The 24084-nt window shown below is 38.9% G+C and overlaps 2 protein-coding genes across 4 annotated transcripts; one reads left to right on the top strand and one right to left on the bottom strand.

Annotated features, from left to right (window-relative positions):
- The first annotated feature begins 18997 nt into the window (after nt 1-18997).
- LOC145031978 (ADP-ribosylation factor-like protein 8b) lies at nt 18998-20874 on the top strand. Its single transcript, XM_078980640.1, has 7 exons — nt 18998-19207; nt 19318-19525; nt 19730-19811; nt 19906-19938; nt 20048-20169; nt 20258-20419; nt 20544-20874. Exons 2-7 carry the CDS (start codon nt 19488-19490, stop codon nt 20659-20661), a joined length of 555 nt encoding a protein of 184 aa, XP_078836766.1. The 5' UTR covers nt 18998-19207; nt 19318-19487; the 3' UTR covers nt 20662-20874.
- Nucleotides 20875-21833: 959 nt separating this feature from the next.
- On the bottom strand, nt 21834-23831 carry LOC145031977 (single myb histone 2-like). 3 transcript variants are annotated; one of them, XM_078980636.1, is made up of 7 exons: nt 23672-23831; nt 23224-23395; nt 22908-23116; nt 22736-22826; nt 22524-22634; nt 22105-22427; nt 21834-22036 (listed from the first exon to the last, which is right to left on the bottom strand). In XM_078980636.1, coding segments are annotated over exons 2-7 (885 nt in total). In that variant the 5' UTR covers nt 23374-23395; nt 23672-23831; the 3' UTR covers nt 21834-22035. The 3 variants fall into 3 exon arrangements, with proteins under 3 accessions (XP_078836762.1, XP_078836763.1, XP_078836765.1); XM_078980637.1 differs by having other exon boundaries at nt 23224-23390; XM_078980639.1 differs by having other exon boundaries at nt 22524-22607; nt 23672-23830.
- Nucleotides 23832-24084: the final 253 nt, after the last annotated feature.

Here is a 24084-nt window from a genome sequence, read left to right as displayed (position 1 = left end):
CCTTGATCGTATCTCGGAACGTCATCTTCATTTGGAATGCTTGTTCCAAAGGATTTGGGAAGACCATTGTAAGATGTAGACATCTGCAAAACGGGAGAAAATTCAAGTTATGTTGATTAGAATTCTTGATGTAACACCCAAATGAAACATCAAGCTAGGATCCAACACAATACTCTACAACCTAGAAGAGGGATGCCATAATCTAGTTGCAGAATATCTGAAGGTAGGTAAATGACGATTTACCAATTTCCACCATGAAAAACGAAAAAAAGTTTAAGTTTTAAATGAACAAAACTCCTAGATCTTTTGAGATTCATTGAACTTTTCAATGGCATGTTTAATCTCGATTATGCCCTACTATTTGTGACTGGGATGCCGAGGATCACAAACAAGGTGTGAATAACCATACGAATCACGTGGTGCGCCCAATGCTACTATCACCTAATCAATGTGCCGGTTAGCCACACACGCTCCATTGATCTATGATAAGCATCGAGCCACCCTTCACCACCAATGTCATCCCCAAATTAGTGTGCCGGTTAACCACACACGCTCCACTAACGTTTGACATGGGTACGAAGTGTAATTCCATGGGTTAGCATACAATTTCACATTTTGCCTAAAGTAACTATGATTTGGGAATTTGTATAAGCATTTAGTTACTTTGTACTTCAATATACTTATAATGGAAGGTTTATGTCCTATCCTACCCGTTCGGCTAACGACCCTCCACTAGTCAAGAGTGCGGTGGGTAAGAGTGGATACCCATTCAATCGCCATTTTATATGCAATTTCCTTAAACACCCCTTATAGACCAGCTTCGTGAATGAGGCCTACTAACGGTAAGACTGACTGTTTACTCATACATATATATAATATTAGACCTTTAATGTTATATATAGTATAGGGTGTATTTTACACTTTTAAAATACTAGGTGCTTTATTTTAGTAAATTATACCTTTAATTTAATTAAATGTAAACCAAAACTTTATGGGTTTATTAAATCACCTTTAATTATACACTTTAATTAATTAATAAAACCATAAGGGTGTGATTTGAACTTTTCAAATTACTAGGGTTTTAGAATTTAACATTTCAAAATTAAACTTTTAATCAACTTTTGAATTCCAAAACTTGAGGGCAAGTTTTGAAACATTTCAAAACATTAGGGTTGAACTTATTTAAATTTCATAAACAAAAACTTTTAAGTTCAAATTTAAACTATAAAACCTAAAGGGTGCAATTGAAACTTTTTCACATCACAAAGGATCAAATAACAAATAATATAAGTTAAACAATTAAATTATTCATTATCTATATTTGACCTAATCTTATTTTAGTCATTAGATAATTACCAAATAACTTTAAATAATCCATATTTATCACATAAACAACCAATATTTAAAAGATTTGAAATTATCTATTGTTTTGGCAAGGATAAACTCTTAATTTAAGATAAAATTTGGATTTTAACTTCATAAAACAATTTAAGCATCAAATCCAAGTCAAAACAGTAGCTAAAACCCGAAATACCCTCTGCCTGACACACTGACTCGCCGAGTCAGACCTGGACTCGCCGAGTAGGGCCAACTCGCCGAGTCCAGATACTGACTCGCCGAGTTGAGTCGGGCAGAGGCAAGAAACTCGATTTTCAGTAAATAATTCAACATAGCATCACATACAACAGAAACCAATCAAGGCTCTGATACCACTGATGTGTTTTGTGCATAAGAACAATCCTATGTGCTCATACAAACCCTAATGCTTGGATCTAGGTTTCTCTATTGTACATGCTTTGAATCCAAGACTAATAAACTTAGATCTAACATATTATAAACTGAATTAGGGTTTATAGAATTACCTTTAATTGTTATATAGCAATAACAATTAATTCCTTGCTTGGATTGGCTTCAAAAGCTTAGTGCCTCAAGTGTTGCACCTCTAATGGAGTCACAAACACCATATACAACTTGGATGAAGAGGAGAAGAAAGGAGGATGCCCAAAAACGACTAGAAACCCTAGAGAATCAGTTGTGTACGTTTTTGGGGCCTAAGGGGTCCTTTATATACTTGTGTGGGCTGCTAGGGTTTCAGTCAAAACCCTAATGGACAGCTTAAACTCTAAGCAGCCCATGGAACCTTCTGGACAAGGCTATGGACGAAAATATGATGGGCTTCCATCATAATTTCGTTCACCCCTTATTCCTTTAGCATTCCTTAGCCCAATAACTCAATTATCCAATAATTGCAGTCCAGTCCCCTATATTTAATTAATCTCTTTTAGCCACAAAATTAATTATCAATTAATTCTTGATTAATATTAATTAAACAATATGATTTCTCCTTTAATATATTATTCTCATAATATATTAATAAATCATATTTAAACCTTTCTCTCCTTAATTCATCCTACATATTGCTATGGTGAAGGCAACCCAAAAGGACCATGCTCACAATCGGGTCAAGTACACACCAAAATAGTTATGGACTTAGACACTAATCCAACAAGTGGAACACTAGCAGGCTCGCAACCTGTAGGTGTTTGTGAACGATGTGTTCGCCGGTGTACTTCATCCCCCACATGGTTGCCTTTAGGACATTTATTGCTGAGGAACCCCCTTAGCGGTAGTGTCCATCCCGATGATGATACTTAGGATAGGTCCCTTATGATAGGTGTTTAGGGACGTAATGTGAGGATAACGGGAACAGGTAATCGGGTTATTGTTGATTGATGGAATTAATAAACTTATTTATTGTGGATTGAAAACCCTATATGCTCACCAGGCTCCCAAGCCTGACCCACTCGGTTTTATGTATTACAGGTACTGGCGCTTGAGCATAGATATGATGTTTGGACGAGGGATTACGGATATAGGCCTGTAGATATGAAATAATGTATTAAGGCTTATATTGTATTGTTTATGCTTTTGATCTGTACAAACATGACATCCCAAGTCTTTTAATGAAATACATTTCTATGGAAATGCTTTTGAACAATCTTTATCATATTTTGTTTTGGGACAAATTCCGCAACACTTTTATTTAAAATGTTACTCTGATTTTTAAACAAAGCATAAACAAAATCGGTCTTTTCTGGCCGTGATTTTGGGGATGTCACACGCAGGAGTTCTTGTCCCTCAAGCAGGGGACGGAGTCCGTGACTGTGATTACACGAATGTTTCATGAGAGGGCGTTGTTTTTCCCTGAACACGTGTCTACTGAGCAAGCACGCATGAGTCGATATATGAGGATATTAAGGAGATACATTCGTAAGTTCGTGGCAAACTCAAGATATGGACATTTGCTGAGCTCCAGGAAAATGCCTGGAAGAGGGAGATCGATCTAGAGACTCAAGCCAGGGAGGAGGCCGAGTCATAGAGGAGGGATAGGCGGCCAGTTCAGTCTCAACCGGCAGCCGAGTGGGCAAATCCCGCTGATTCGAGATCTGGGGGTCAGAAGGGCCGCACTTGTGGGAAGTGCGGCAAGAGCCATGAGGGAGTATGCAGAGCAGGGGTGTGCTACAAGTGTGGCAAGGAGGGTATTTCACGAGAGATTGCCCCAAGGGGTTTGCAGTTTGCTTTCACTACAACCAGACCGGCCATCGGAAGGCCGAGTGTCCGCAGTTACTTCAGGGATCAGCACAGGGATCTGCACCTACTGCTAGAGCTACCGAGGTCCGGCCAGTGAATGCCGAGGCACCAAAGGCTCGCGGGAGAGCCTTCCAGTTGACAGCAGAGGAGGTCCGCGCAGCGCCCAATGTCGTGGCTGGTATGTATCCTTTATTTGTTTTTGCTTAGTTTGTGACATTGTGCTTATATTATGGTATGCTTAGGTACTTTTCTTGTGAAATCTGTACCTGCTTTGGTGTTATTTGACTCGGGTGCGAGTCGGTCTTTTGTATCTTTAGCATTTAGTTAACACATCAGTATCCGGCGAGAGGCGTTGAGTCGACCTCTGTGAGTTTCTATAGCCGACGAGTGAGCGGTGTATGTTACGAATGTGATTCGAGGATGTGTACTCGAGATTTTCGGCGTTGAGTTCCCGATAGATTTGGTACCAATTACGATGGGGATGTCTGTGTCATCGTGGGCATGGACTGGCTGAGCCGATTTGGAGCTGTTATCGATTGTGAGCTTCAATTGGTGACCATTCAAGACCCTAGTGGGGGAGTACTTACGGTGTATGGCGAGGGTACTCGATCTGGGTCAGCATTTTGCTCGGCTTCTAGAGAGAGGCAGAGTCTACAGCACGGCTGCAGAGGGTTTGTAGCCTATGTGATGGATACATGAATTGCCGTCGAGAGGCCGAGTTCAGTTGATGAGGTCCCGATAGTGCGTGAGTTCCAGGATGTTTTCCTCGAAGAGTTGTCGGGTGTGCCTCCGGAGACACAGGTGGAGTTTCACATTGATTTGGTTCTGGGAGTAGCGCCTATTGCCAAGGCACCCTATCGCCTTACGCCACCAAAGATGCAGGAGTTATCCTTGCAACTTCAGGAGTTGCTGGGGAAGGGATTCATTCGACCGAGTAGCTCACTGTGGTGAGCGCCGACCCTTTTTGTCAAGAAAAAGGACGAAACACACCAGATGTGTATTGATTACTGGGAGTTGAACAAGTTAACGGTCAAGAACCATTACCCACTACCGAGGATCGACGATCTTTTCGATCAGTTGCAGGGAGCGTCTTGGTTTTCCAAGATAGACTTGAGGTCGGGATATCATCAAATGAGGGTGCGTGATGAGGATATCCCGAAGACAGCATTTAGGACTCGTTATGGCATTATGAGTTCGTGGTGATGCCTTTTGGGCTCACCAATGCACCAACAGTGTTCACGGATCTCATGAACCGAGTATGTCGTCCGATGTTGGATCGATCGGTGATAATGTTCATTGACGACATTTGTGATAGTTCGATGTTCATTCAAACACTTCATTAAAAGTTAAACTCATTGTTGTTATCTTTTAGCACAATTAGGAGTTTATTTGAGCGTTCTGAGCCTTGTACACTTAAGGAATAAGTGTCGGGGTTTATCTACTGAATCTATAGCTCAAAGAACAAGTCTGGAACACCTTGACCAGGAGTTCACGGCCACCACAAGGGAGTTTACGGCCGTAAAATCCATGTGGGCCATAAACTCCTCCTAGAAGGTCAAGTTCTGGCCACTTTGTTCATTCCTTTCCTCTTCTTGGCCCAAATCCTCTCAAGTATCATCCCGATCTTCGTCCCCGATCTTCAAATCTCATAAGCTTATTGTCTTAACTAGTTGATATCTTACATGAACTAGTAATCTTACATGATTTCATCCGTGAAATCATTCCATTTTGTAGATCTTCAAGAACACCAAGAACACACACTAGTGTTCTTGGCCAAAACCGACCATTCAAGCTCCTAGATCGTAAGTACTCTTGTTCTAACTCATTGTACACTAGGTTTATCATGTTTAGGTCTTAGAAAACATAAGGAATCACAGTATTCAAGGAGTTTACGGCCAAGACATGTTCTTGGGCCGTAAACCCCTTTTAAGGGTGCAAATGACACCCTAACACCTTTGTAAGCCTTGGATATTAGCATAGAACCTTACACCATTGAAATAAGGACTTCATTACACTATTTGGTACTTCATACCTTGAGTTTACGGCCGTAAACTCATAGGGAAGTGGTCCCCAGGCCGTAAACACCATACAAGGCCATTCTTGGACCTTAAACCCACCCAACCTCTTGTTTAAGCCTTAGAACACTTAACTACTTATGTTAGAATAGTTTTAAGCCTCATTTGGTGACCCAATTGAGAGTTTACGGTTAGGCGTAAACTCCCCTGGGTCGTAAACTCCAACAAACATGGTCTATTGACCATAAACTCCCGTATAAGGCCTTGCACTCCTTTGTTGCAACCTGATAGCCTCCTAACACTTTGTGAAACATCCCAGAAATACGAACCAAAAATTTTGTTTTTAAATAATAATAAAAGTCATAACACTGAGTGTCATATAATAAAACCATACGTCTGGTATCTCAAATAAAAATGCCATATCAAGAACTGTAGCAAATCATATCTAAGTATCTGAACAAAACTCCAGGAATAAAGCTGAAGCTGTGGTGTGTGCGTTGCCATCAACCCAAGCCCTTCCCTTTACTTGAGGAAGTACCTGAAACCAAAACTGAAATTGTAAGCACAAAGCTTAGTGAGCTCCCCCAAACTACCACATACCATACAACAACATATAAACACATACTGGGCCTTGTCCACTGCATTGGACCGAAGTCCGGAACTAACCAGGGCCTTGCCCTCTGCATCGGACAGAAGTCCGGAAACCTCATCGGACTAAAGTCCGAAACGGACCGCATCGGACCGAAGTCCAGAACTAACTGCATCGGACCGAAGTCCGGAACTGACTGAGTATAACATAGCATGGCATAAACATATTAACTAGCATGAACACATAAACTGCACTTTGCATCGAGCCGTAGCCCGGAACACATAACACATAAATCCTGTCTGAGCCACGAAGGCATCAAACATACTAAAAACTGCATCGGACCGAAGTCCGGAAACTACTACTAGCTAAACAGGCCGGCATTGTGGCCTTAGACCCGTTCCTACTGGAAGAAAACTCATGTCGTAAACTGGTTGGTAAATGAACGGCTCTAGAAACTATCTGTTGTTGCTCCGGTATCTCCCCGGCAACAATTTCCATAACACACTGAATCAAATACTAATAACTATACTGAGGGTAAAATGACTATTTTACCCCTGGTCAAAGTCAACCCTATTGGTCAAAGTCAACATACAGTTGACCTGACTCGTCGAGTTGGGTCACCAACTCGTCGAGTCCTCACCCTCACTTCTTTGCTTCTGATCGCTACTACTCGTTGAGTTTAGCTTAGACTCAATGAGTTCCCCTTCTATGCTATCACCTAGTCAATCTGCATCCGACTCGCCGAGTTATATGAACAACTCGTCGAGTCCTCCTTTAACGTATGAACACTCTAGCTATGACTCGCTGAGTTGTATGAACAACTCGTCGAGTCTGATCTAGAGGTATGAAGACTGTCTTGGACTCACGACTCGACTCATCGAGTCTAAAGAATGAATCGCCGAGTCGCATGCATGCAATTACTATTCAAACGATTCTGCTCAAAACCAATGCATCCAACTGATAGATCTGGGCTCCGAAGGCCTGGTTTGCACGTAAAGGTTCCATTTTTACGTGCACATACACTCCTAAAGAGGTTTATAGGCTTAAAATGCATGAATAAGGCTAGATCTAGGGTTCATATGCAACAAGGTTCAATAAAGGTATTAGGTCTGGGTTTTGGGATAGAAATAAGATTAGATCTGAAAGTTATAACACTTACACAAGCTCCCATACTAGATTAAGCTCACAAATGGGCAAAAAGATAACCTAAATGAGATTCTTGAAGAAAACAACCAAATAACAGAAAGGGTCCGATTAATACCTCAAATGACTCTGAAATGGATGCAAGATCTTGTTCCCCTTCTTCTCCTTTGGATCTAGCCTTCCTCCTCTCTTCCAATCTTCACTTCTTACACAAAAATGCCCAAAAACACTCAAGATAGGTTAGGGTATGGCTATGAAACGTTCTAAGGGTGAGGGAGGCCAGATTGGGTGTATAAGGGGGATTATATAGGGTGCAAAACCCATAGATCTAGGGTTTCTTCCAGGCTGGCGGACTCGCCAAGTCCAGGATATGGACTCGTCAAGTCACCCACTTACACGTGCTAGAAATCTCATCTCTACTTGACGAGTCGGGCAACAGACTCGTCGAGACAATCTAGAATACTTAGAAAAATAACCATTAAATAACATACCAAAACTGGGGTCGTTACACTTTGACCAAAGTGTTTTCCTCACATTAGGATGTTTATACATGTTTAATTAGTGTAATAATCACTAATTATATACATATATATACATATTTCTTCATATGTTATTAGGATCATTGTGTGTGTTTAAGTCTTCACTTGACACCGAACACGTGTCCGACACTTCCATCTGATCCAAGAAGAGGTCATCCGAACTTTCCGGGCCTGCGATCGCCGACCATTTTCATCATCGGAGAATCAACAGAACATCATCATTCGCTACCTGCAGCTACCAACCTCAAAACGATGACCCAACAAATCAACTTTGTCAACAAATCTCATCAATCTGAACGTTCTCTACATGTGAAGACCTTCAGCAAGGAATAAAATGAAAAAAATCTCTCCAAGAATTCCCAGATTATCATTCGCCGATGCATTCTGCATTTTGGTATCTCTTTTAACAAGGCGTGATAGTGAAGTTTTGAGTGATTTAGGTTATGATGTGCTTCTCGAATCAATTGCTGCATTTTACGTACTTATGGCGCCATTTACGAAAGTTGAAGAAAGCTTCAATGTTCAGCAATACTTTTCAGATTGTGGATTTCACGATATGCAGGAAATTTAAACCCTCTGTGTGAATTCTTCAATCCTGAGTTCAAAAATCATGGTGAAATCAAATGACAACTTCACTGCCCACCATGTGTTCGATAAAATGCCAAAGTGAAACTTTCAAATACTACAACCATATTTTTAACTCTATTCAAGTTAGTTTATTTTACGTCTCGCGCAAAACCATGAATTTTATTATACAAAGTTCCTTAAGGCTATTTGTCCCCTGATTTGGAATCAAGATTGACTTTGAGTCCATCACGCTTGCTTTCAAGGATATGTAACTTTTCTTCCTGGTGATTTCTTCATTTGGTGCATGCCAACTTTTGCTTGTTGTGTTTCCATCTTTGGGCTTCGGTGTTTTCTTTAGGGCTTCAGCTCAAGGCTTAATTTGTTTACCTTTTCTTTTCATGGCTGCTTCTTCTACTTCTTCGATTGGCACTTGGCCATGTCCTTTTCGGGGGTTTCATTGTTGCTCGGATGGCCAAGTGGGGTCTAAGGGGATTTCTTGTTTGATATCTCATATTAAGAGGTTACACCTTGCTTCCGATGAACGTAAAAATGTGTTGCGGGTGGCTATCTCGGGGGACCATGGATTGTATACGAATGTAGAAGAAACTTTGAAGGCATTTGATCAATGGATATGTGTTATTGTATGGATATTCATGCATTGAGTCGTTATTGCCACCACCCTAATGGCCTCGTACGATTTACTGGTGGGGTCGACAGCATGAGTGGACACATTATTGGCATTTCAAAGCCAACTTCCATAGGGCATGAAACCGTATTACTCGAAGGGGTGGCTTTGGATGATGTGTTGCTTGATCATGTTTTCAAAGCACCTATCACGACCGTCAAAAGTATCCCTCATAGTTGTCGTATGGCTTTCTCCCAAGCGCTACAATCAGCTCTTAACAAGGTGGTCACTCACCCCGAATCTGTTGAATCATGGGTTAGGTTGTTCTTGCTCCCCTGATGTACTTTGCAGGTGTTTAGGCCTATGAACAGACAAGAACGTAGGTCTGAGAACAGGAAATCGTCTCAAAATCGTAGTATATTGAATTATTTAGCTACATGGCGGAAAGAGGGTGGCATTGTCACATTAATTGAAAATATGTTCGACAATGCAAGTATTGGCTCATCGGGCCAAAGCGCTAATCAATTACGGGATGGCAGAACAAAGGGAAACACCAACGTCCGACAATGTCTTCGTAAGGTTGCTGATGGGCATTTTACAGCAACAATGAAAGTGTTGTGCTCCTCGGGTGTTGCTTCACATGATATGGACACTATCAAAGCATTAGAGGCTAAACATCCATACAAGCCACCTCCATCCATGTCGAGCACCATTTATTCTGAGCCTCCCCTTATAGCAGATATTGATAATGTCCTTGGTTGTATTAAATTGTTTTCTAAAGGAACTTCTTGCGGGAGAGACGGTTTGAGAGCTCAACATATTTTGGATGCTCTATGTGGGGAAGGATCTGCTATAGCCATACATCTCCTACATGCCATCACCGTAGTGGTTAACCTGTCGTTAGGGGGAAGATGTCCATCATGTCTGGCAGAATTTATGGCGTCTGCACCGCTTACTCCGCTTCTAAAACCTGACAATGGAATCCGTCCTATTGTCGTGGGCACTATATGGAGGCGTTTGGTCTCAAAGGTTGCTATGAAAGGAGTTGGTAAAGAAATGGCGCAATACCTTAATGACTTTTAATTTGGAGTAGGTGTGTCGGGTGGTGTTGAAGTTGTACTTCATAGTGTTAATAGGGTGTTGAGTGCACGACATGATGACGGATCTCTTGCAATGCTTACTGTGGATTTCTCAAATGCCTTCAATTTAGTGGATAAATTTGCCTTACTTCACGAGGTCAGGATGAGGTGCCCTTCCATTTCGTTATGGGTCGAATTCTTATATGGCCATACAGCAAGATTGTATTTGGGAGATAAGCATATTTGGTCCACTACTGGGGTCCAGCAAGGTGACCCTTTGGGACCACTTCTTTTTGCTCTTGTACTGCACCCACTTATACATCAAATTAGAGACAATTGTAAGCTTCTTCTTCATGCTTGGTACCTTGATGACGGGACAATCATTGGAGATTCAGAGGAGGTGGCTAGAGTTTTGGACATCATTAGGGTGGCAGGCCCAGCATTGGGGCTTGAGCTGAATATCAAGAAAACTGAGCTATTTTGGCCTTCATGTGATAGTAAGAAGCTTCGTTCAGGTTTATTCCCTACAGACATTGGCCGACCGTCAGTGGTGGTGAAGCTTCTTGGGGGAGCTGTTAGTAGAGACGTGAGTTTTATTAGTAGGTTAGCCATGAAGAGGGCTGCCAAGGCTGTGGATATGATGTGCCTTCTACCACAGATACGTGACCCTCAAAGTGAGCTTCTTTTGCTTCGATCTTGCATGGGCATCGCCAAACTTTTCTTTGGTCTGAGAACGTGCCAACCCACTCACATGGAAGAGGCTACTCTGTGTTTTGATAAAGAGTTACGTGAGTCGATTGAAGATATTGTGGTTTGTGGGGGTCCGTTCTTTGGGTACCTTCAATGGCGACTGGCTTCATTACCAATTAAATTTGGTGGTTTCAGGCTGTACTCAACAGTAGAGGCTTCCTCATATGCTTTTGTTGCCTCACGAACTCAATCGGGGGTGTTAGAAGACCACATCTTATGAAATAGCGGCATATGAGGTATAGATTTAGATTATGTTTGTGCTTTGGCCTGTCTTCATGATACGATTCTGTGCTTTGACTTTAGCGGTTTCACTAATAAGGACACCGCCCCTCCAAAAGCCCAACATTTATTGGCGAGTGCCCTTTTTAGTAAAATTTTCCAAGACATGGAAGTTCACTTTGACATGACGATTAGGCAGAAAGCTATTTTTGAGTGTCTAAGGGACCCACATGCTCAGAATTTTCTTATGATTATTCCTATTGACGGTCTTGGCCAGCATATGTCGCTAGTGGAGTATCGTGCCATCCTCAAGTATCGCCTTATGATCCCTTTATTTACGGCTGACGAGACTTGCCCTGTTTGTCGTAAGGCGTGTTTGGACTCGTTTGGGGAGCATGCAGTTCATTGTAAAGAGCTCCCGGGTTTCAAGTACCGACACGATCTGGTTAGGGATGTTCTGTTTGACATATTTAGATGCGTTGGGGTTTCTGCCAAGAAAGAGGCACCTGTGAACTTTTTGACTGACCCATTGGAAGGAAGATCAATACTTAGACCAGCTGATGTCTTGGTATTTGGATGGGCTGGAGGAAAACATGCATGTGTGGATCTAACAGGGGTCTCCCCTCTTGTGGGCTTGGGGAGTGGAGTTTTCACAGTGGGGAAAGCTGCTTTAAAAGCTGCATCAAGCAAAGTGGCAAAACATGAGAAAGTGTGCATGGAAAATCATTACACGTTTATACCCTTTGCATTTGATACTTTCGGGTTCCTTGCGCCAGAAGCTGTGGAGCTACTCAATAGAGTCCAACGGGTCATGCATTGTAATGTTATGACTCCAAGATCTATGAATGTTGTGTTTAAAAGAATTAGTTTTGCCATCCAAAAAGGGGTTGCGGCACAGCTTCTTGCTCGTTTACTCGCTACGTCTATGTAATTGTCAAGTAAAATGTTTTTAAATGTTTATAAATGCTTTATGGGGGGGGGGGGGGGGGGATACTCAATAGAGTCCAACGGGTCATGCATTGTAATGTTATGACTCCAAGATCTATAGATGTTGTGTTTAAAAGAATTAGTTTTGCCATCCAAAAATGGGTTGCGGCACAACTTGTTGCTCGTTTACCCGCTACGTCTATGTAATTTTCAAGTAAAATGTTTTTAAATGTTTATAAATGCTTTATGGGGGGATACAAGTTGAATCATGTTAGTTATTATGTCAATCACATGTGATTAATAACTAGCATACAAATGGATTTACTACACTTTTAGCTGTTTTACTAAATATGTTACTTCAAATGACTTTCTCAAACGTTTTTACATGTTAAAACTCTTTATCAAACTGTCTTACATACTGTATGTTTCCTTTCAAACTTTGTTACAAATGTGTTTCAAACAAAGGTTTTTCTTATACTTAAAATTGTCTAATCAAACCAACTACTTTCAAATTGTTTTATAAACTGACATCAAGTCATGAACTCTTATTTATTAAACTTTTCAAAGGTTTTACCAAAACTTCTTTTATACTTTTATATTGTAAAATGCATGCCCATATATGTATAGTTATATAAGTAATGTTTAAAGGACTTAGGACGGCTAGCTCGCCTTGTTTCCTTTTCCTCGTTAGGATGTGGTCTTAGGGCATCGGTTATTCGTCCGAATGTCGTCTAAATATTAGTTATATATCATGTATACATATATAGACATAAAAGTTCTATCAGTCAATTTAGTACCTTTGGGTAGCAAAGGCATACTTGCGGTTATTCACATACATTACTAGTAACTATAATAGGTATAGTTAGGAGATACTATTTACTATTCCTAGTACAATTGTTAAAAGCATGTCTATATATGTATAGTTATATAAATAATGTTTGAAGGACTTAGACCTGCTAACTCACCTTGTTTCCTTTTCCTCGTTGGGATGTGGCCCTAGGGTATCGGTTAGTTGTCTAAATATCGTCTAAATATTAGTTATAGATTATGTATACATATAAAGATATAAAGGTTCTAATCAGTCAGTTTAGTACCTTTGGGTAGCAAAGGTATACATTCATATATTTCTAGTAAATTATTGTAGGTATAGTTTTGGGTGTATATATATATATATATATATATATATATATATATATATATATATATATATATATATATGATTACGTAACATAAATGTGGATTTCGACTTAGCGATTCGTTGCATAAGTCACCTTTAGTTCCCAGAATCTCTTCTAAGGAGAACCTTTAGTATGGGGACTATCAATCACATTATTACTTACTTTCAGCGGGTCTCGTGAGAAGACTACTTACTTACTTACAGCGGGTCTCGTGAGAAGACTACTTACTTACAGCGGGTCTCGTGAGAAGACTACTTACTTACTTACTTACTTACTATCAGCGAGTTTCGTTAGAAGACTATTTACTTACTTTCATTTGGGTCTTGGTAGAAGACTACTTTTTATACTAGTAGGAAATATGGGATTTTCTAGGGTTTTCATACTTATACACACTTTTCCTCAAAACAAATACAAGTCTTTTATTACAAGTTTTATTTACAAATAATGAAATTAAATACTTATGAATTCACCAGCTTTATGTTGATACTCGCTTTCCAAATAACTTGTATTCTCATGTCACCAATAGACAGGTACGATGACCAGGTTTTTGTGAAGACGGGGCAGTCAAGACTCGTCTTTTATTTTGAATATTCATTATATTGTTATTATATGAGAAAAACACACTTGTATTTAAAATTATACTATTAATGCAATGGATGATGTTGTTGCTTGTTTACTACTTAGCATTGTTGTGATACTTTACATGACGTCCTCCGCCCCAGAATGTTTCCGCCGTTCTTGGTTTTGGGGTGTGACAACATTCTAGTGTATTCGAGGTCCAAAGAGCAGCATGAGGAGCATCTGAGAGAGATCCTCGGAGTATTGAGATCGGAGAGGCTTTATGCCAAATTCTCCAAGTGTGATTTCTGGCTACGAGAGGTCCAGTTCTTGGGCCACCTCATTAACCAGAATGGGATATTGGTTGATCTGGACAAGATTGAGCCTATTATGCATTGGGAGGTGCCGAAATCCCCTACCAAGATCAGGAGTTTTCTGGGATTGGCCGACTACTACCGGAGATTTATCAGGGATTTCTCCAACATTGTCGTTCCCCTCACTAGATTGACCCAGAAGGGTGTGGCTTTTACTTTGGGTCCAGAGCAGCAGACCTCGTTTGAGACTCTTATTTAGAAGTTATGCGAAGCCCCGATGTTAGCTCTTTCGGAGGGAATGAAGGATTTTGTGGTGTATTGTGATGCATTTATATTGGGGCTGGATGTGGTGCTTATGTAGAGAGGGCACGTGATAGCATACGCATCAAGGTAGCTGGAGCGTCATGAGACGAGGTACCCCACCCACAATTTTGGAGTCAGGGGCAGTGATGTTCGCCCTCAAGATATGGCGCCATTATTTGTATGGGGTTCGGTGTACCATATATACGGACCACAAGAGTTTGAAGTATCTGATGGATCAACCCAACCTGAATATGCGCCAGAGGAGATGGTTAGATGTGGTAAAGGATTATGATTGTGAGATCTTGTACCACCCGGGCAAGGCTAATGTGGTAACCGATGCTCTAAGCCACAGGGCGGAGAGTGCTCCGATTTGAGACACATGTATGAGGATGACGATGGTGACTCCAGTGTTAGATACCATTTGATAGGACCAGCATAGGCTATGAGACCGGAGAACCGCAAGAAGGAGCGGGTGATTGGATAGGTATCCGAGTTTGTTACCGATGGACGAGGGCTTATGACCTTCCATGGTCATATTTAGGTGCCGTTTATGGGCAGGGCACGTAGCGTACTGATGGAGAAGGTGCACATATCAAAATTTTCAGTCCATCCCGGGGCCACTAAGATTTACTTGGACTTGAAGAGAGACTATTGGTTACCCTGTATGAAGAGGGATGTTGTGTGGATTGTGGAGAGGTTCTTGACCTGTCGCCAGGTTAAGGCCGAGCACCAACGTCCGCATGGCAAGTTGCAGCCACTAGAGGTTCCCCAGTAGAAGTGGGAACAAATTTATATGGACTTCATCACCAAATTGCCGAGAACCGCGAGGGGTGTTGATGCAATTTGGGTGATTGTGGATCATTTAACGAAGAGTGCTCACTTCCTTGATATTAGTGAGAGATCTTCTGCAGAGAGGCTGGAAGAGACGTATGTGAGAGAGGCGGTATCTCGGCATGGAGTTCTGATCTCAATTGTGTCAGACCGAGATGTTCGTTTTACTTCCAGGTTCTGGAAGAAGTTTCATGAAGAGTTGGGCACAAGATTGCACTTCAGCACTACTTATCACCCTCAGACGGAAGGGCAAAGTGAGTGGACGATTCAAACGCTCGAGGACATGCTTTGAGCATGCGTTATGGACTTCGGGGGAAGTTGGGACGCATACCTACCTTTGGCTGATTTTTCCTGCAAAAACAGCCACCATTCGAGTATTGGTATGCCTCCCCTTGAGTTGTTGTATGGGAGGAGGTGTAGGACCCCTATCTGTTGGGGTGAGGTGGGGCAACAAGTGATATGTAGCACCGAGATAGTGCTTAAGACGACTAAGTAAATACAGCAAGTTAGGCAGAGTTTGCTGACAGCCCAGAGCTGCCAAAAGAGTTACGCAGATAGACGACGATCCGAGCTCGAGTTCCAGGTTGGATATTTTGTACTTCTAAAAGTTTCCCCATGGAAAGGGGTAATCCGGTTTAGGAAGCGGGGAAAGTTGGGGCCTCGATATATTGGGCATGTCGGGGTGATCGCAGGGTAGGCAAGGTAGCTTACCGTTTAGAGCTACCCACAGAGTTGAACCAGGTCCATGATACTTTCCACGTATCTCGGTTGAGGAAGTGTATCGCTGATGAAACGGATGTAGTGCCACTAGAGGATATTCAGGTGGATGCGAGCCTGAACTTCATTGAGAGATCGATTTCCATCTTGGATCGGAAGGCCAAGGTTCTAAGGAACAAGGAAGTGCCTCTGGTTCAGGTCCAGTGTCAACTTCGCAGAGGGTCCGAGTCGACCTGGGAGCCGGAGTCAAAGACGCTGAAGCAGCATCCGGAGTTGTTTAGGGACGAAGACTTCGAGGGCGAAGTCTGATTCTAGTGGTGGAGAATTATAACATCCGGATTTTTGGGTACGCTATTTTAAATTATTTATTTTGAGTTAAGTAGAAGGACTCGATGAGTTGGTGCCTCAACTCGTAGAGTATGGTCATGTTTAGATGACAAGTTTAATGAATAGACTCGACGAGTCAGTGCTGATGAGGAAAACCCTAATTTCCCGGGTTTGGGACCTATTTAAAGGTCCTTATGGCCTTCATTTGCGGCCACACAAATCCCTGTGAAACCCTAATCGCCCTTGAGAGCTTAAAGTGAGAAATAGCACCTTTGTGAGCTTCTTGGTGTGTTCCTTGAAAGGAAGGAGAAGAGTTTCAAGGTTTGGAAGCAAGGAGGTCGTGGGATTAGTTGATATTTCACTCCAGACTTCTGTATTAGGTACAAATCTGCACCAAATCTCTTGTATTGGATAGATCTCATGGACTTTGGGTTCTTTACCCTCTTTTGGAGCTAGGTTATGAAGATGAGAGGTCCCTTTTCGATTTAGACATTAGATCTGGACCTTGATAGGTCCAGAGAGTCCCTTGAGCTTAGCTTTATGTAGCTCCATGAGTGTGTTGAGCCTAAAACACCATTAAAGTGGTTATTTCATTAAATGGAGCTTGATGTACCGTGCATGGACATCAAGTTCAGACCTTTACGTGACTTTTGAGTGCTAAAAGGCCAGATCTATAGATTAGAGGAACAGATATGACTTCAGGAGGTCAAGTGAGTGTTGCCATGGAGTACACTCGCCGAGTCCATGAGAGGACTCGATGAGTCGAGTCGGGTTGCCCCGTGATTCGTGACCAGTGGTAACCCATTGAGTTAGGAGGTTATCTTGACGAGTCGAGTGAGGTCTTAGAAGGATTCAAGGTATACTCATGAACTCGTCGAGTCAGCGAGTGCACTCGGCGAGTTTGGTCAAATTTGACCATTAACTGGGATGTTTCAAAGAATATGATGCTTACCAAAGATTTTCAACGCAGTTGCGAAATCTACGAGTTGGATTCTTATCTGACATCGACTTTGGATGATGACAAGGGCACAAGTTCTTGTCACGATTCCTAGTAGCAAGAACAATTTGTTTCTCAAAGGATGATCCAGATGAGTATACCATTAAAGGAGAAGATAATCGATTCTTAAGGGTTTGTGACCGGAAAAATATATGTTATCAAGTGGAAATGATCTTGAATATCTTTTCTTTATTTAGGGCACTATTAATAGCATATTAATGAAGTTGATTCGTCACCTGCCAACTATGTATCTATATGGACAACATTGTCCACCTATGTAGTAATTAATGGATAACCAGCAATCGTGGGTAAATTTTAACGTAATTTGTATAAAAGACAGGCAATTTTCGAGTTAGAGGGTCCATAAAGGCCAAAAATAAACATAATTGGTCGTTTAAAACCTAATGTAGAAGTTAATTGGGTCTCTATGACAAAAACCTCATACACACACACACACACACATATATATATATATATATATATATATATATATATATATATATATATATATATATATTCTCTTTCTCTCTCTCTCTCTCTCTCTCTCTCTCTCTCTCAACCTATAATCATAGATTTCGATCTAATACAACTTTATCAGTTAGAGTACAACTGCATTGAAGATTTAGAACCATAAAACGACACATTATCAAATTATTGTTCTAAATCTTCCCAAATTCATCATTAGAGACAAAATCAATCATTTTACCGGTGAAATGATGATTTGTGGATGATATGGTGTATGTTCCTAGTTCCAAATCGTACACAAATCACTACTTAAGCTTAGAATTTTGGGTTTGGTTGTTAACCCACACATTGGCTCGCTAATTAAGAGAGAATAAGGTGTAGATATACCTTTAAATGTTAAATGATAGAATCTCTAGCTTCTCCTCTTCAAATCACGTGAAAATTCTAACATACACTTCAAATTCTTTCAAAATCGTCATGTAAGCTTCTATTTTCTCTAAATAGGAAGAGAGGAGTTATATTATATTTATAATTTGATGAGTTTACAAATTAACCCCCCCCCCCCCTCCTCTTCCCATTTCATAAATTTTGAGTTTAGTAGAACTTAGTCAAACTTTTAAGACACCAACTATTATCACAATCACTGTATTTGTTTACAAATTATTCGTTAGAACAAGTCAATGTGAAACACGATAATTTTAACCTAGTTGTCACTTTTACTCCATAATCACTAAAATCATGATTTAACTATCAATTAAATCTTATAACAACTTCAAACTTTTTGTTTAAACAATTTTTGTTTATTTCTATTCTCAAATTAACTTTTTAATAACAAATAAATTAGTTTTTATTTTATTTATTTATTTAAATTAAATTGTACTAAAATAACAAAAATTTAAATCTAAAATAAGAATGTTAAAATTTAAAAATAAAATAGCTAGTGGTCAATTGAATACAATTAAAATTTTAATAATTAAGAAACAATAAAAATTTAAATCTAAAATAAGAATGTTAAAACCCAAAAATAAAATAGTTAGTGATTAATTAAACACAATTAAAATATAAATTATTAAAAAACAAATAACATGTTATGTTATTAGTTTTCAATTTATGTTATTACCCTTTTCATCGGTTAACTGTTATTCTAGAAATCGTAACAGAAACAAATCTAAGCATTATCCTTTTAAACTTATCTTGTTACGAAATATAAATCTTATTTTTGTTATTTTATATAATATAATCACCTTACACGTTAAAACATATGTTCATCTATTTTGTTTGGAAAAAGAGAAATAAAACAAAGAGATTGGGTGTCAAAGAGTTCCACAGGCAAACGTGCATCCACGAAACCAAAACGTCGATAAATCAACCACCACCCACCATCGTCAATCATCGCCGACTCAACTCCACTCCTAGTAAAGTTTGAACGTCCATTCAAGATTTACACCACGAAGCTGAGCTGCTTAATCTCAGGTGACCTTCTAAATTCAAGAAATCCCAATCCCAATCCCAATTCCAATCAATTATTGTGTTTTTATGGCAATCAATAATTTAATTCATTGATTACGCTTCTCTGTTGTTAGAAATTTAATGTAGAAGAGAGAGAAGGAAGAAAACAGAAGGTAAGTTATCCCCAAAAGAAACCAAATAATTTCGAAGGTCAGAGAGTAAAAGAGAGTGATCGATCTGCTTCAATAAATCGCGTCCTCTTTTCGTTTTTCCTTTGAATTATCTTCTTCTTCACTCAACCGGAATGGGTTTATGGGAAGCTCTTCTCAATTGGCTTCGAAGGTAATCATTCCACTTTCCGATTCACGCCCTAAATTCGCATAATTTGTGTTCCAATTCGAATTAATAATCGATTGTTTGTTTGTTTGCCTTCATCTTTTTCCTGTTAGGGTTTCGTATTATGAACTTCATCCTTGAATTGAAAATTTCGTCGATGTGTTTATGAATTAACCCTGCATTCGCTAATCTTGATATCATATTTCACAGCCTCTTCTTCAAGCAGGAAATGGAGCTCTCTTTGATAGGGCTCCAGAACGCTGGAAAAACTTCACTCGTAAACGTTGTTGCTGTAAGTAAACACTAAGCAACTTCCATATTCGTTACAATCGTATCTCAATTCCAATTCTTTGTTAATCTTTTCTTGATTTTATGAATGCTCATAGACTGGTGGATACAGCGAAGACATGATCCCTACGGTGTGTTTTCTTTTCTTCCAAAATTAATTAATCTCACTAACAATAACACATAGTAACCTAATTCCTTCAACAACATCATGAATCGAATTTAAAAAATGTCAAATTTCAGGTGGGATTTAATATGCGAAAAGTAACAAAAGGAAACGTGACCATAAAACTATGGGATCTTGGAGGTCAACCACGATTTCGTAGCATGTGGGAGAGATATTGTCGTGCAGTTTCCGCCATTGTGTATTTGACTACTTGCTATTATGAAATCCTTGAAAGAGTTGACTTTTTTGTGTCAAAATGTTGACTTTTTTTTGTGTGGTTTATACAGTTACGTTGTTGATGCAGCGGATCATGAAAATCTGAGCATTTCAAAAAGTGAACTCCATGATTTGATTAACAAACCAGCGTTGACTGGTATTCCTTTACTTGTTCTTGGAAACAAGATTGATAAGACTGGTGCGCTCTCCAAGGAGGCGTTGACCGATCAAATGTGAGACAAGTTTTTTTTAACTGACCCAAACTGATACTGATATTGATATTGATACTGATACTGAAACTGGATTGTCTGTCCTAAAAGGATAAAAAACATTAAGAAAATTTTGTTGTTTGTGTAGGGGGTTGAGATCGATTGGTGAAAGAGAAGTGTGTTGCTTTATGATTTCTTGCAAGAACTCGACGAATATAGATTCGGTGATTGATTGGCTTATAAAGCATTCAAAATCTAAAAGTTGAAGAAGATGATGATAAAGAAAGGGGAATGGAATATTTTTATGAAAAAGGATGGGATTTTTGGTGGTGATTTGGTTTGCATAGTTGATTTATTATTACACTCTATTTTGTTCTTGATTGATGTGTATAACTTCTATGTTCTAGAGGAAGAGTAAACTCTACGGTTTTAGTAATTTTTAACTCTTTGAGACTTGAGGTATGGTTTGTTTCCTTGAATCTTGTTTTTCTTTTATTGTCATGAATTGTTTCTATAAACTTGCAAACCACATTTAGCTTTTATAAATCAACTTGAACTCAACTAATTAAAACAAACTTGAGAATATTTTTAGAGAAATGGTGATATGAGACAGAAAAAGCATATTGCTTCAAAATGGCTAGTGTTTTGATTCTTATGGTAACTATGTTGTCAAATATAGGTTTTTTAACCATTTATTTTTTTTGTTAATTTCTAACCATCATGAGAATATTCTATGTTTTGGTAAAAATAAGAATAATGCTAACTAATTGAGCTTTCTAGAAGTAATTGCAATATTCCTTGAAGATGCTTGTGGAAAAGTGTATTTAGTTTTTTTGGAGAATTTTTAAGAAGATTGAGTTTTATTTATGGTGTTTAGGTGTTTGTGTTTGATTGAAACTGATTAAGGGGGTGTTTGGCTTAGCTTTTTAAATACCAAAAGATTTTCTGACTTTTTCAAAAAGTTGCTTTTCCTTCTTTGTAAAATCCAAAAGTGGCTTTTAAAAGTTCTTTGTCAAACATTTTTTGCCAATGATCTTTTTCTAAAAGAACTTTTGGGTATTCAAAAACTAAGTCAAACACCCCTTAAGTTTTTATTTTTTATTTTCGAGAAAAATAAATAAAATGATTGGATGTGTATGGTCTATCAAATTTTTATTTTTCCATTTTTGTTACTTCAAATAATACAACATTTGACATATTTCAACAAAAATTTAACAAAAGAATCAACAAAAAAAATCAATGTATGATTTAAAACATCAAACTAAACATAAAAAAATATTATTAATAAGATAGTTATTATTATCCTTTTAAGTCATTATCTCATCTTTTTTATTTAATTAACAACCATATGACAGTTTGAGGCATTCTTTACACTTCTTTTCTTCGCATTGTGCTAATCAAGTATTTACATAAGTGGGTTTGTTTTCAAAAAAGCACGTTTTAATCCTATAAAATATGGTATTTGTGTTCTCCAATCTCATATTTGTGAGCAGTTTACCCAAAACAATTTTTGTTTACCTAATTAAATACTCTCATTCATTTTATACCTCAAAAGAGAACAAAATCCACAAGCCTTTACAACAATCCACATATCTCAACACAACGATCACCTCCAAAATCCTGTTTCAATCTCATTATATTCTGCAGATGAACAAATATTTTGTAAGTCAACTTTTATAATAAAAGCATAAAATCAACATTTCTACTACCATGCCCAAAATGCAGTTTTCTTTAACGCACACATTGCAGCAGCAGCAAACCCTTTAGCTAACTCTGCATCAGCTTCTGCAACTTCTGCTTCCCTTTCTGCCCTTTCAGCTTCCAAAATAGCAGCTTCTGCTTCTGCAACTGCTTCCACAGCAACAGCAGCAGCCTCCTGAGGTGTCATCATCTTCATCTTCTCCAACTCTGCATCTATTTCTGCTTTTGTAATTATCTTGTTGCCACTTGTCTCTCCCACTCTGCAATTCTCTTCATTTTTTGAGCTCTTTTTTACATATGAACTTGGTGCAATTCTGTACCTATGCTTTACCTATATGATCCAATTCCAATGAAGACAAAATATAAATTAAGATTATCGTATACGTTCTTCAATGAAAATGGATACCATATAACAACAGCCAATTACCTTAATCAATTTCCCACAATCGATTAAAGCATTTAACTCTTCTTTCAACTGTTTTCCAAAGTTGGGAGGTGTTGACTGATTCTCCTGAAATAAGTTCTCAAAATGCTGAAACTATGAAGAATAGTAAACAAATAGCAAAAATGAACAAAACCCATTAATCATGTCTTCAAATTCTGATGCTTGAAATTCATGCAATTGGAATGAATTTATACCTCAATATATTCAGCAATTGAAGCACGACTAGAGCCACAAGTCTCCTTCAGATTAGCTATTGTATCCAATATAAGGCTATCCAATTCCAATCTACAAATTAAAATAATGTACATGTATTTATCAGTCCCCTTAAGTAACAATTGGTTATACAATTTGATTAAGTGATGTGACCTTTGCATTGGCTTCTTGGAATCATGAATTTGCAATGGTAGAGCTAATGTTGGAAGAGGATCTACAATACAAATTTGCATACCATCTTCTTCTTTAGAAGAAGTAGAAATATCTTCAGACTTATGAATTGGCTGAGATTTTGCAGGTCTACTACCCCTTTGGCGAGATCCATAGCTACTACCCATGCAGTTCATATTTCTCCATTTATCCTGTTTCAGGAAAACAAACACAACTATAAATATAACGTTATGTGTTTTGTAGTAATGTAGCATACTCGATTTGATCTTATAATCCAGTTTGTAGAAGTTGTTTCAACCTTAAGGTCCACATTGGAACGCAAATGCAACACAGAAGAAAACTCTGGATCTTTGAGAATTGTGCTCCATTTCCCTGGTCCATACTTGGCTATTCCAGCTTTAAGAGCAGCTTCCTCTTCTGATGTCCACTTCTGCTTAGGTACGCCCATTTATGCACCTCTGAAATCTTTCCTACAACAAATTCCAAACAAAAAACTTTTAAGTTTACAAACCCTTATCACAATAATCTATGATCGAAGAGGGAATCGCCAATTCTAAACTAATTATGGATTAATGATCAGAACAACACACGCACTCAATGATGCAAAACTTTCACTCTCCAATTCTGCATTAAAAATTTAGCATTTCGTACAGATTTTCATCGATTTCATTCAATATGCATTCGTAATGAAACTAGCATTTGAAATACCATAGCTCAAACATGTACAAACAGTTCAGTGGGTTTACCAGTGGTAATAAAAAAAATAAAAAATAAAAAAAACAGTGTTTAAGGCAGAAACGGGAAGCTCAAGTGAAATCGGAGACAGCGACGCAGCATCAGTTTGTTGAATCTGATTCAAACCCTAAAATAAGTTTCTATCGATTACAGAAAGTAGTAACGAATTTAGCAAATTTTGCCCTATTTAATCCGGTTCACCCGCCCTTTCCTGTACAAACTTGTAATTTCATTGCCAGACCTTCAAATGCGTTGTTTCTTCACTTTTGGCCCAATGGTTTTGAAGTGTTTCTAAAATATCCCTTTTTTTAAAAACTATATATAGTTTCAGCTTTGGAATTTCTATCTATTGTTTCTTAAAAGGTTACAAATTTTGTTTTCGTTTACAAAAAACTATTATTTAAAAAAAAAATACTATCACAAA

The sequence above is a fragment of the Lactuca saligna genome, chromosome 2 (genome assembly GCF_052625555.1).
Source record: "Lactuca saligna cultivar CGN05327 chromosome 2, ASM5262555v1, whole genome shotgun sequence".
NCBI classification, from domain to species: Eukaryota; Viridiplantae; Streptophyta; class Magnoliopsida; order Asterales; family Asteraceae; genus Lactuca; species Lactuca saligna.
This window is presented reverse-complemented; position numbering and strand designations above follow the sequence as displayed.